Below are 14468 nucleotides of genomic sequence, written 5' to 3' on the forward strand. Positions count from 1 at the left end.
GTGTGAAACAAACGGCCCCCCATTGGGTTCATACTTCCTCTCATAAGAGAGCACTTTCCCTCCAATATGTGGAAAATGGCTCCCTTTGTGTAGGGATGTAACAAACGCCAAAAAAATCTTGGCGAGGGAAACTCATGATATATTCAATATTCAGTATTTAGCAAGAAAATCTCAAAAAAATCGAAGCCACTTTTTTAAAATAGCACAAATCTAATATAAAATATTAGTAACTTTAATATCACGTTAAGAATATGAAATTTGTAAATTGTCCACCATATTACACAGTTTCTTCTTGACTATGGCATGTGTATTTATTCAGCTGAGTGTTCATAAGCCTAGAGATGAACAAGGTGGACTGGGTTGTTGAAAACTAAAGATGTCAGCACAGCATTACAAAAGGATGGAGTTTAGGTCACTTTGCAAGCTGCGAAGATGAATCACTTGAAAAAATTGCTTTTGAGAATATGAATCATATGATTGTCTTTCTCAGGACATAACTTTCTCATGTTTGGAAAAGTAGGGGTGTGAATTAAAATCATAAGCATGTGATTCTGTTTTTTTTTTTTTTTAAAAATAACAAAGAGATTTATTTTCTCAGCCAAATCATTAAACAGCAAAAGAATCATTAAAGAAGGAAAACATGATTAGAAATGTTTTGCTTTAACAATGCGGGAAAACAAATGGCATAAGAAAATGAGCTTACAAACACTAGCAAATAACATGTATGATTTCAATTTGGTTTTAAAAGTGACCATGAACATGAACATGATATTCAATGTAACTCGGATTCAATATCTGAAATTGGATTCATAGTAGAGTTTTTTCATAATTTTTTAAATACAACTTTTCGTACTCTAAAGCCCACAGTGTCTCCGCAAACCTCACTAAGTGGGTCGGCTTAAAGCTTGAGAGTTCGATACCTGAGGTACGCACCCTTTGCTACACGGCCAAAGCCAAATGGAAAACTATCCTCAGTGGGCAAGGGAGAGTACTTGTGGAGTTATATAATACAGAGACCGAATCAGAACAATTAACCTGAAATATCTCAGGTTTTCAAATATTTAAGATAAAGAATTACCTTTTATAAGAAACTAATCGAATGACCGTTTGAGTAATGTTTTATATAACCTACTCTGTTTTAACTCTGTTTAACTCTGTTTTAACTCTTTTTTAAATATATTTACACAGAGAAACCAACCCCAGGATCAGAGATCTAACAGCACTGGTTATGCCTGCCGTAATTACGGTTGGTCCTGGTAGCGTAAAACCCCTTGGGCTTATCCGTTGCCCCCAGAGAGTAACCACTGCCCACGCTTGGACTTGTGCAAAGAGTGACACCCTCTTTAAAATGAAACTCTTTCCTTTCCTATCTTTAAATGGTTAAGTGACACTCTTGTAGCGACAGTTAAAGGCAAGCAAGTAATTTCAATGGGTTAAAGTAACTCAAGTATCCATCTGAGTAATTTCTCAAAAAGATAAGCTTTTATTTCAAGATTTTGATAACTGAAGCTGCTAAACATAAATTTGTCATATAGCAAGTGCTTACATGCAAATTATGATTTATTTTATGTAATGTGTTAGCACCTAATCCCGGACATGTTTTAAAATGAAAGTTTGCAAATTATGTTATCACTCAAGCAGATGCCAAATGTGTGTTTAAGAAGCAAACACCGGTTTGCTTCTAGAGGGGGTTGATCATCTTCCTGGATCTGTGCTCTCATGGCTGATGATTTGATTAATAATGACTCAACTCGTTGGAAATAACTGGCTCCATAGGCTAAGACTAACCCCTTGTTTAGATGACATCCAAAACCAAGTTCATAACCTGGTTTTGGGTATCAAATCAAATTTATGTATACTAAACCTGGTTTTAAACTCCAAACCCAGGTTTATAAAAACTTGGCGATCCTGTTCCTCCCTCCCCATCGCATCCCCTTCCCCAACACCTCACCCATGGGCACCACATTCTGGCAGAAAAAGGCTATTTTTCTGCCTCTCGTTGTCCAAAATATGAATATTTTTTAAAGCATTTTCGGTCATTTTTGACCGGCCAGGTACCATGTGGCCAGGACAGTATCAGCTGAGTGCTTTTATCCAGCTATTTTCTAATGGTGGCTGGCTGAATAAAGACTAGATTAAAATTGTTTTATTTTTTTGTTTTGATTTTTCATGACCAAAAACCAGGTTTTACTGGTTTCTGTTGATCCAAACAAGAAGAAAACCAGCTTTCTCAGAGACCTGGTTTTGCCAACTAACACTCCTATTCTGAACTTCGATGGATCTACATTTAGCACCGGCAGTAATCCAGATATGGCCTGAAAGCAGAGGGAATGTATAGAATAGAAGCAGTAAAACAAGAGACCTCCCGTAGGATGCAGTGTGTGTAAATTCAAACATAATGAGATATGTTCATCTACCAAATCAAAACAAACCCGAGTATAAAACGTACATTCGTTTAGACTAATAGTTCCATAATGAAAGGGCTGCAACAAGTGAAGTCACCTAGTGAAAAACAACTGCCGCAACTAACACTTTACATACTAACATAATGAAAATTGTTTTAATACAAAACAGGCAAAGGCATATGAAGGAGAATTCAAATTAATGTGAAAACTAGGCTTCCTGATCTTCAGAGCCTAAAGCTGCTGAATCCAACTCCAGAGGACCCATATCCACCAATAGATTGAGATGGCAATGATGACGAAGGGTAAGATGTATTACCATACTGAGAATAAGACCTCAAACCAGTATCAAGTTTACTGAAGCTCCCAACCCCCCTTGGCTCCTTGTGCCCAGCCATAAATTCCTGCATTAAATTGAAATTGAGAGATATATATATCTAATCACGGCAGCCACATACAAAAACATTGATTTTCAAAACAAATCTTTCAAGTTTCAATGCATTATTCTAATCACTTGTTAACGATGGGACCTGAAACATTAGATTCTACTTTTTGACAAGCAAATGTTTCTAACAAATTCACGTGTCAAATTTAAAATACGAGCTATTTTTGCATTTTCTCCATAAACCTATTTTTCTTCTGTTTCATAGCTCCAGTATGTACATTTTCCCTGGTTTTATAGCCAATTTTGTTGTTATTAATGCATGAGAATAAAAAATCTTGTTTACAATTCTGTCAGTAATTGCTTAGTCATTACGATAGTAAGCTGGTAGCAGTGACATGATACACTCAGAGAGGGATAGCTGACGAAGATAAGACAAAATGCATGAGTTAGGTTACCTGAATCAGAGTCTGGGCTGCCTGAACCTGAGAAGCGCTACCTTTAATCTCAACAGTTATCTCATCCGGCATGCCCCTGCTTTCTTGGACTGTAAGTATAGCACCACTAGTACGGCGTATGTATCCAATATTTGCTCCTGCTACACCAATGATGTCCTCAGCATAAGACAGAGGAATCTGCATTGTTTGTGTTACCTGACAAGGTAAGACCACTCAGTAGGTATAGCATACTTAAGTAAGCAAGCAAATGCAGGAAGTGCCTACATCATGTTGTTGTTGGAAGCAAATAAATAATATCGCCATCAACATGGAAGTCATGATGCAACTAAAACAGTTGAGTCAGACATTTCAGTTTCATTGTTAGGATGTTCACCTGATAATAGTTCATAAAGAAATGTGATGCCAGCGAATATCAAAGTAATCAAAATTTGGAAGGGGGGGCATGTAGCACCTCCATGCATCTTTGGATTTAACAGAAAAGTGCTTCAGAAATGATTATGTAGGCAAAAGGCTGCAGGAAAATGATAAGCACAGAATGGTCCAAAAAAGTTATAAAGATCAAAGGAGAAGAACAAATAAAACAATCAGTAAGAAGCTTTGTGAGTTAATGGTTCCAGGCATGGTTTTAAAACTCGTTGACTCGTCAATCGGCTCGTCCTTGAATGACCCGTGACTCGACCGGGTCATGTTAACTTTATATTTTATATAAAATATATAAATATATGTATATATTATGTATATTTTTTATTATTTTATCAATATATTATATATAATATACATTATATAATATTTTATAATATATTTAATGTATAATTTTATTAATATATGTATAATCATATTTTTATATATAATATACATAATATTTATATTATAATTCATATAATATATGTAATTATATATATATAATATTATATATGAATATATATGCATGACTAGCCCATGACTCGGTTGACTCGTCCATGACTTGGCCGGGTCAACTCGGTGACTCGGCCAGGTTTTGCTCAAAAAACGAGATTGTACTCGTTTTTGACCTGGTGACTGGGCGATCCGGGACGAGTCAACCGAATCACCGGGTTGACTCGGTGACTTTTTAAACTATGGTTCCAGGCAATGGTAGGTAACAAAAATTCTCTACTTTGGCTGCTAGCCACAAAACATCATTTGGAATTCTGGATCTTTAGTGAACTAGTTCAACATACAAATGAATCCAGAAACACGCATTATACCAAAAATACACCTGTTAACTTCCATCATAAGATTGACCAACACCTGTGAATGCTAAACAGGGTTGTGCAATAAAAAGGTTAGTGGCTTGAAAATAAACTTCCTGGATGTTCCAAATGCACTTGAATTTTTAGTCTAATCACATATATCCAAATGGCTTCCTTCTCTTGCATTTTAGCATTGAACACATCTCAGCAATGCCTTGCACACATCCTAGCACTGCCAGGCATCAGAATAAAACATTTAGATAAGTGACTCAAGTTAACCATTGCCAACCAGTACATTGTGAGAAAAAACTTAAACTAATTTCCAGGGGCACAATAGTAATTTCAGTTTCACATATATTTTGGTCATTACGCATTTTAGCTATTCTTGTGTTATTCTACTTCTGTATTTCATGTAAACCCACAAGGGTATGAGAGACAGTTAAGAGGCCTATTATGGTAGATACCTTAGTCCCAAATCAAAACACATTATATCTCCCTCCCTTGATCTTTCTATTTTCTTTATATTGTATGTGCAGTAGAAGATTGCACAACAGTCATTGGAGACCGTGAGAAAGCTCCAATTCTGGCATACATAAGCATGATAAGTTGATAACTCAATGCAAATTCTGTTAATGATAAATATTTAGGTGGGTTTTCACACTATAATGTAGAGTGGTTACAATATTATGCCAAATTCAGAACTTGAATAAACATCTGCACATACACAAACCCTTCCCAAAATGATACCACACTACACTTCATGTAAATAGAAAAAGAAATGTATACCAAATGTCGTTTAATCGTGACATATACGAACTAAAAGGAGGGGGCATTCTTCATAGCTATAGCTAAGATAGCAATAAAATGCTATTATAACAAAAGAAGTTTACAGAGGAAATAAAACTAAGAGGAAAAAATGAATTGCTTGAGAACCCACATAACAAGAAAAAACTACCTGTGTAACCAAAGCAGCAGCTGCTCGCCCTAACTTTGAAGATCGCAATCCACCACCAAGTGCAGGATCTTGACCGTATATTGACAGTCCAGGAAGCTGAACTTGTGAATCCATCTGGGTTTCACGGTCAAGATATAAAGAATCCCTCTTCAATGGAAGAGTGTAGTCTACTCCTGTTCCAAATTGTGAAGTTGTATGTTGAATGCCTTGAGTTTTTTCAGCCCAAGTGTCTGACAGACGATCATGAGTGTTTGGTGCATTATACTATCAAATGATCATCAACAAGTGTTAGCATCCACATTCACTGGCACTGATAAACATAATCAGACATAAGACTTACATTTTTCTCAAACAAAGGAATAACACTATGATCAACCAAAAACTTGCGAAGATGTCCAACAGATGCTTCGAGGGCTTTATAGACCTGCATAGTTTCTCCTTGTATGTCAAGAATTCTCTCATCTGCCGTAGCGTAAGATGGAGTCTCCTCTGCCGCAAGACATAACAAACAGCTTAGGCACTTTGTTAAGGTGACTGTAATGCAGTCAATTTTGTATAACTTCTTTTTAGTAATTCTCAAATAGAAATGGCAACAGAAACTAAAATTTCAAGACTTGAATGGCAACTATTAGGCTATAGTAGTCAAAATAGCCAAGGATGCAATCAAGTGGAAAAAAGAAATTGAGACAATTGACAGATTACAATGGAACTATGATGGGGCTGTTCTGTTAAATGAAAACATAACTGATTACAATGGTCGAAAGGAAAAGGGCAGTCTATGCAACATGGTATTTCAAAATGGCCAGCACACACATGTCCTCATAACTGATTACAATGGTCGAAAGGAAAAGGTCAATCTTTACAACATGGCATTTCAAAATAGCCAGCACACCCATGTCCTATGATGGTACTTCTATTTTCTTCTGCATCTTAGCCATTAAAATGTTGGAACCACCAAGCACTAACAACACAACCAAATAATAAGTTTCATGACAATGCCATGGCCCCAAAAGAATAGGATTCACTGATTTATATAGGGATTTATTTCTGACCTGTTTAGCTATCATGCGGATGAAAATTAGGTTCTGCAGTTTTCCCTAGCTAGGAAGGAAAACAGTGGGATATTGGGGGCCTCAATGACCAAGAAAAGGAAGGAAGAGGCACCAAACATAAACCAAGAATCATCAATCTTGCTGCCTATGGCAGTTTTTCTCCTGCCATGGCCTAAAAAGGTTAAGAGGGTGCCATCTCTCTCGGTTCCTTCTTCTGGCAGGATTTCAGCTTATGGTAACCTGAATTACTAGAGGGGTGGTGCTGCCCTTGCAGGACATTGACACAAGGCTCCTTACATTCAGTTGTTTTCTGGCCAACAGGATGGCTAAAAACAGCTGAGTGATACTGTCCAGTAGTGGCAGCATTACTTCTCATGATTCCCAGCTGAAATCTACTGGAAAAATTGCAAAATAAAAAATTAAATGCATTGTCATGAATACATGAGAAGAATATCATATAGCTGAAATAGGGTCACTCATAAAGGAACACACAAACATGATAAAAGAGTATAGAACAAAAGGCTGACCAAAATCTTACAAGAAACACATCAAAAATAGATGTATGCATATAATAAATAAGAACAGTGTGATATAACTAAAAGAAAGTCATCACAAAAGATTAATCACGTACACTAGAGCAGCATAACATGACACAGATATCCAACTGTTGGAAGAAAATGTTCAGCAAATGATTTTGAGTAAAAATTTGTACACTTAAACTACAGTTGGAAAACTCAGCGACTGATGAGCTAACTTGCTTAGTACTGACTTTGACTCAGTAGGGTTTAGCTAGCTTATATGTATGCATATATGAGTTATGTAAATAAAAAGTAGTACGTAATGACAATATTTTTTACACCAAATATTAACATATAAATAGCAATCAGATAGCATTTAGTGATGCAGCTAAGATCTGCATATCAAAAAATATGAATCATAATCATTGTGATGTATAAACTGTTCAACTCAGCAATTAACTGTCATAAAGAGCACTAAGTGTGAAAATGTGACATTGATAAAGTAAACAAGATTTTAATGTAAAAACAACAAAAATCTAAAATAGCAGATGACAATAATGAGAATAGCTAGAATAATATATTTATATGAAAATCAATATATGAATACACTTATGTACAAACAAAAAAATAAAACTCCATTTCTTCATCATAATTCCTATACATGCAAAACCTAAAAAATTGAAAATGTGAAGGTAGATATGTGGACATTGGGTCAACCAGCTGGTTGACCCAGTCGACTCAGTCGACTCAGATGAGTCATTGGAGCAATCCGGCGGGTTCTTAAAGTATGAACCAAATAAAACAATACTGAAAAGCATAAGTTCATAGATCTTTATTCAACAACAATAACTAAATACAATATTTCTACTAATCATACTTTTACAAACCCACCTCCATTAATCAGGAGACTGAACATATTAAAAGAAATTGCAAAGACCTCACACCATCTCTAAGCTTTTCAGCACTTTACAGACACTCACTTTTCCTTATGCATATAATTTTTGAACCATTAAGTAAAGCAGTATGTAATAGATATCAGAAGTTAGTGCATTAATGAGTTGTAAATGAATAATTCTTTAAAAAATAACTAAAAAATCACCGTATACATTTTTGTTAAAGTAATTGCAACCTTCTGTGGAATAAGTAGAAAATAAAGAGAAACATAAAAAATTAGCTACACACCTGCAGATAGCACACGCATATGGGCACCGCTACTCTCTTGTATGGACTTTATTAAGGTGCCCTGCCTACCGATCAAACTGATAGCTTGTGATGAAGCAATCAACATCCGAATCGAACAAGGCAAAGATGCAACTGAAGCTGTGCCGTCACCTTCCCCATCTGTAAGTCCGGTAACACGCTTGAACACTCGCAAAGCTGCATCCATAGCAGGGGATATCTTAGCATCTGGTTCTTCCCTTCCATATACCAGTACCTGCTTACAAATACAGATTGTTAAACAGCAACCTTAGCAATTCTGCATGACAGCACAATAATATTAGCACAGAAAATTATAAATTCTATTTAACCAAAACAAACCATAGGAATTGCAAACTATAAGAGATGCATTCTTATCTACAAATAAATTCACAACATAGGTATTGCATGGATGAATGGAATTAGAAGCTAGCTTCTTGTTGGAAAAACATCAAGCACAGCAGTGTGGAAGAAAAGCTTAGAGATGTCATTCTGCAGCATTTCAATTATACACATGAAAGGATGTATACAACATATTGTTCACAGTTCTTTATTCCATTAAGGCATAATCAAGATTTTCTCCAGCCTATGGATGTCATCTTAAAAGACACAGATAGTGCTGATCCATGATAAAAACCTCACTGTCCAAGTTATACTTTAGTGAAAACAATATACCATATTAATACTAATCATTTTCTAACATATAACAAGGATTAAAGAGTAAGTATAACATTATTAATGAGAAGCCAGACTACTTAGAAGATTCAGAGCTTCAACAAGAGTCATTAAGCCATTATCAAATATTTTCAGGGAAATCATGAGCAACAAACTTAGGCAGTGGATTTATAAACAGCTACAACAAACCTCAGAAGAAATGAAAGAAATCAGCAAAATAAGAAAGGACCCAAAACCAAACTCAGAAGACAGACAGACTGCTAATTAATCTGAACATGTTTGTATCCCTTTTGACACAGGCAGTAATGGCTTGAATGATACTTTAGACCCATGAAAAGTCAGAACCATTTCTCCCTGACCAAACTGCCTACCATAAAAGGTCAGTCATCCTATGTGACTATCTAATAATGGCCATTAATGTGTGCACAACCTAGACAACAACAAGAATAGCCCATCTTGATCAAGTAAAAGAAAACATATGCAGACCATTTCGGTGCCACTTCAACATAAAATGCATCTTGGTACTTCAAATCCTACATATTGTAGAGATAGATGTCCAACAATGTTATAACTTTTTTTAAGAAAACAAAATGTTTTCTTTTATAGTCAAGCAGGGGTTAGGTAGACTCCTATCGGTTCATTAATAATAAAGAAACTCACATGAACAACTATAAGTCATGTACGTTAGGAACCCAATCAATGACCTTGTACATCCAAGTGTGCATGACCTAAAACAGCCCATTGGTGAACTGTCTTGTTATGGCATTCCTGGATTTGAGAACATGGTTAATATGAAATCCGTTATACTGATACCACTGATTAAGCACAAACTATTATAAGTGTGGCTTATTTTTGCCCTCAATAGGCTGGTTGACAATGCAAACTAAATCCATGTGTGATGATTACATAATGATGTTGGATGTGTTCCTTTCATAGCGAATATGCAGGACATGTTCTTTGGTTGAGCTAATACATGTGGAGAATATATGATTAACTGATTTATGAAGACCCTCAAACATAATTTGGTGTGAAAATGCCATAATTTCATATAATTATCTGAAATACTAAGAACATTTATCTATAATGTTACCATGAAACTTGTGAGAAATACACCTTGTTATTTATACATCCCCCTTGCTATGTAAGGACAAGCCATATCCCAACCAAAAAAAGTAATACACTTTGACACTTGATTGCTTACCCTGCAGTTGAAAAATATACGATAAGGTGGCTGAGTGCTTGGAAGCAAAAAGCTCATCCCTACACTATTGGGAACCCAAGTTCTTCCAATTGATCATGCATGAGGACGTGATTCTCGACAGAAAATCGAAGGGCACGTTTGGAAGTGGGAAAGATGTAGGAAGAGTGATACAAAGTGGAAAATCCATACAGTTTTTCTGACACTTCCAAATGATAAAAAATCTCCCTGAGAGAGTTTTTCTAAAGAGTACACTTTTTGATAGGACAAGTTCTTCCATGGGAGAAGGTGGTGGAGGAATGTTTCCTATCAAGAGAAAATGGTGATTTACACTCCCCACCACCCATCTCACCGCATCTCATCACCACCACCACCACCCACCATCACCACCACCATCCACCTTACCACCACCACCACCCACCATCCATCTCACCACCACCAACCATCACCCACCTCTCAGAAAACCACGCTCTCCACGATGATTTTCCACCATCCATTACCATTATCCATCTCACCACCACCACTACCACCCACCATCACCCACCTCCCAGAAACCCGTGTCGGAGAAACTCCACCACCACCCCATGATGATTTTTCCACCACCACCACCCACCTGAAAAACAGCCCTCCCCACCATCCATCACCACCCACTATCACCCACCTCCCGAAAAACCGCGTCGGAGAAGCTCCTCCACTACCACCACCACCATCCATCTCACCGCGACCTCCTCCTCACTCTCATTTTTTTAAGATTTTTCATTTTATTTTTCTCATGCTACCCAAACAAATGAAATTTTTTCACTTTGAAAAAAATACCATATCAAAACTAATCAGGCAAAATTTTCTTTTCCTATGAGCAATGTTGTGAAAAGCGTTAAGGCGTAAAGAGCTCCACCAAAAACTGAGGCAAGGCGTACGCCTCGAGGCGTAAACCTCAAAAAAAATTGAAAACTTTAAAAAAACTTCCAAAAATATCTAAAATACAAATAAATAAAAGAAATGTTTTATTGATGAAACAACAACCAATAAGAAATAGAATATCTCAAATAAATACCGAAAAATATGAGATTAACATGTAAAAGTCTAAGATAGAAAATATACATATTAACATGGGAATTTATAAAAGCTCAGAGTTAAAAAAGAACTTAAGCCAATGCTTTATATAATCCAATGAATTCAGATTCATACTCAATAAGAATCAACATATATTACACAGGAATTCCAATTAAACATCCACCAAATTTCATGTTGAAACTGATTATATAACTCAGAAACTAATTATATAACTGAGAAACTGATTATATAATTGAGAAACTAATTATATAACTTAGAAACAAATTATATGGCGGTGAAAAAAACTACACAGCATAACAAGATTGACAGCAAAATATAATGTCCTAAAGTGTATGTATATCTGTTTTCCACACAAATGCACACATATTTATATAATTAATTAAAAATATAACTGAGAAACTGATTATATAACTGAGAAACTGATTATATAATTGAGAAACTAATTATATAACTTAGAAACAGATTATATAGATGTGAAAAAAACTACACGACATAACAAGATTGACAGCAAAATATAACGTCCTAACATGTATGTATATTTGTTTTCCACACAAATACACACAGATTTATTTAATTAATTAAATATATAACATATATATAACTGAGAAACTAATTATATAACTGAGTAGAAACAAATTATACATGAATTATATAATATATACGTAATATACACCTGTCGAATTATATAACTGAAAAACAGATTATATAACTGAGTAGAAACAGATTATACATGAATTAAATAATATATATGTAATATACACTTGTCCAAACAAAGAATATATATGTATATAACCGAATAACAGAAACTGAAAATGGAAAAAAGAAGAAAAACAAAGAGAGTGGTGGGAGAGAGCTCAGAAGAGGAGGAGAAAAAATAACATGAAAAAAAAGAAAATGGAAGGGGAAAGAAAAAAAGAAAAAAAAAATTGTGTACCTCGAGTTGACAGGGTCCTTCTTGCAGTGAGAGAGGGAGAGCGATACCTCTCTTTCTCTTCTTCTTCTTCTTCTTCTTCTTCATCTTCTTCTTTTCAGCCTTCCTTTTGGCAGAGAGAGAGACGAGACAACAGGGAGAGCGAGAGAGCCAAAGAGACGAGAGAAAGAGAGGGAGGCCCCCGACCCTAATTAGGGTCGGAGCCCCTCTCTAATTGTCCTCAAATTTTGGTCAAATAGGGGCTTTGACCCCTATTTGACCCATTAATTAAAGAGGCACACCTTGCCTTGAGGCGTATACCTCAGAGCACATACGCTTTTTTGTTGCGCCTCAAGGCACAAGGGCCCTCGCCTTGAGGCAAGGCATGCTTTTTGCGCCTTGAGGCACGTTTTTAACACCATTGCTTCAATTGGTGACATGTTTGTAGATTAGAAACATAAGGTGGGCCATTCCAAGAAAGGTAAGCCCGGGCAGATTGCTAGGTAAGTCACATCATTCTTTGGCCTTGTGGTGACGCAAGTGGTAAGTCTAAAGTTGCTCCATGAAGATTTTTTCATGGAACATTAAGGGTTTTGCTAAACCCCAATCGCATATGGATCTTCGTTCTTTTCTCTCAATTTATCAACACGAGATGTTTTTTATTATTGACACTATGATTGCTTTTAAGTGATTTTTATCCTTGAAATATAAGTACTAAGAATTTAATGTTGTTCTTGATGCTTTATGTGGGTCCGATAAAATGTATATTATATGTTTTGGGGACCATGGACGTGTGGAGTGCTCGGACTTTCAAATCAATGGTGGAGTTATTAGCTACACTGTAGTGGATCGAGGTAAGAGATTCAAGGTTGCAGGGGTCTACCTTAGAAATCATGTTGGGCACTGGTCAATGCAGTTTGAAGTTTTACTTGCTATGATGGAGTTGGAGCATAGTGATTTCAACAATGTGCTCAATGATTCGGAGAAGACGTCCCGCCGAATATATATTGCGCTTTAGAGTTTCATAACTTTATCTCAGAAGGCGACCCATTTAAAATTGAGGATCCAGATGCGAAATACACGTGGACCAATAATAAAAAAGGCAGAGATAGCGTACAGTGTAGGCTTGACAGATGTTTCGTCAACTATCAATGATTTGATGATGTTGGGATGGGCAGCTTGTTGAAGGACCTTCCGAGATCGGTGACGGATCATTATGTCTTTATTTTTTACTCTAAGGCGGTTGTGACAAAGAGCTTCAATCAGCCTTTCAAGTTCTTTGAGTGGTGGCTATCTGAGCTGGAATGCTGCATATTATTTCAGACTGTTAGAACCAGTCTCAATTTGGATGCCCTAGGTTCCGTATTTTGAACAAGATGGACGATGTGAGAGTGAAATTGCAAGCTTAGAAGAAGTTTAGATTTGGCTTTCTAGAGGGTAAAATCAAAGATCTACGAAGCCAACTCCTGGAGATTCAAAGTTCGATCTGTACCTCCCCTTCTCATGAAGATATTGAGTCTGAGTTTATCCCAGAGTTACCAGTCGAGGAAGCGGGAGCGAGAAGCGATACGAGAAGCGGGAGCGGGAAGCGAGGCACTTTCAAAATTTTAGGAAGCGAGGAAGCGTGGGACCACTTAGAAGAAAATTCAGAACCGTCCCGAAAGCGACCTAGGAAGTAAACCGGAAGCGACCTAGGAAGCGAACCGGAAGCGAGGAGGAAGCAAAAAAATGAAAAAAATGGGAAAGCGAGGGGGAAGCGCACTTCCCAAAAAAGGGGACGCTTCCCCTCACGCTTTGAAAGCGCGACGTTTCGCGCTTCCCCTTTTACCTAGGCGCTTCCGGTAACTCTGGTTTATCCTTAAGAGAGAGCTGGAGAGATCACTTGTACAAGAGGAATCTCAGTGGAAACAAAAATCTAGTGCACTTTAGCTTCGAGAGGAGGACAAATACTAAATTCTTCATGGCTTTTGTCAAAGGAAGAAGGCACCACAACAATATCAATCACCTTCTCATTGAAGGCTCCCAGGTTACGGATCACTCATGTATGGAAAGTGAGTGTTTTAAGTTCCTTCAAGAATTGCTTATGGAGGAAGAAGACAAGTCAGATTTCTTCCCCTCTTGGGATGGGTTGTGCGTATCTTAGGAGGAGAACGACTCCCTGTTAGCTCCGGTTTCTGATGAAGTGCGCTTAGCAGTTTTCCAAGCCAAAGGTAACAAAGCTCCTAGGCCAGATGGGTTTTCAGGTTTGTTCTTTCAAAGATGTTAGGATATAGTGGGTAGAATTATAATTGCAGATGTCAAAGATTTTTTCTGGAAAGGAAAATTTGTTAAAAACGTGAACTCCATATTCAATGCGCTTATTCCCAAAACCCAAGGTGCAAATCAATTGAAGAATTTCATACCTGTTGCTTTGTGCAATTTCCTATATAAGATTGT

General features: G+C 36.8%; 1 protein-coding gene across 1 annotated transcript in view; it reads right to left on the reverse strand.

Annotated features, from left to right (window-relative positions):
* Positions 1–2337: 2337 nt before the first annotated feature.
* Positions 2338–14468, reverse strand: part of LOC149848759 (RNA-binding KH domain-containing protein PEPPER-like) — a 39955-nt gene continuing 27824 nt past the window's right edge. Inside the window, exons 2-6 of the mRNA XM_089997289.1 lie at positions 8161–8413; positions 5749–5897; positions 5409–5672; positions 3243–3437; positions 2338–2806 (exon numbers count right to left, since the gene is read on the reverse strand). Coding sequence (XP_089853415.1) covers positions 2630–2806; positions 3243–3437; positions 5409–5672; positions 5749–5897; positions 8161–8413 — 1038 coding nt within the window. The 3' untranslated portion in view covers positions 2338–2629. The remainder of the gene's footprint in view (positions 2807–3242; positions 3438–5408; positions 5673–5748; positions 5898–8160; positions 8414–14468) is intronic.

The sequence above is a fragment of the Nuphar pumila genome, chromosome 1 (genome assembly GCF_984573655.1).
Source record: "Nuphar pumila chromosome 1, dmNupPumi1.hap1.1, whole genome shotgun sequence".
NCBI classification, from domain to species: Eukaryota; Viridiplantae; Streptophyta; class Magnoliopsida; order Nymphaeales; family Nymphaeaceae; genus Nuphar; species Nuphar pumila.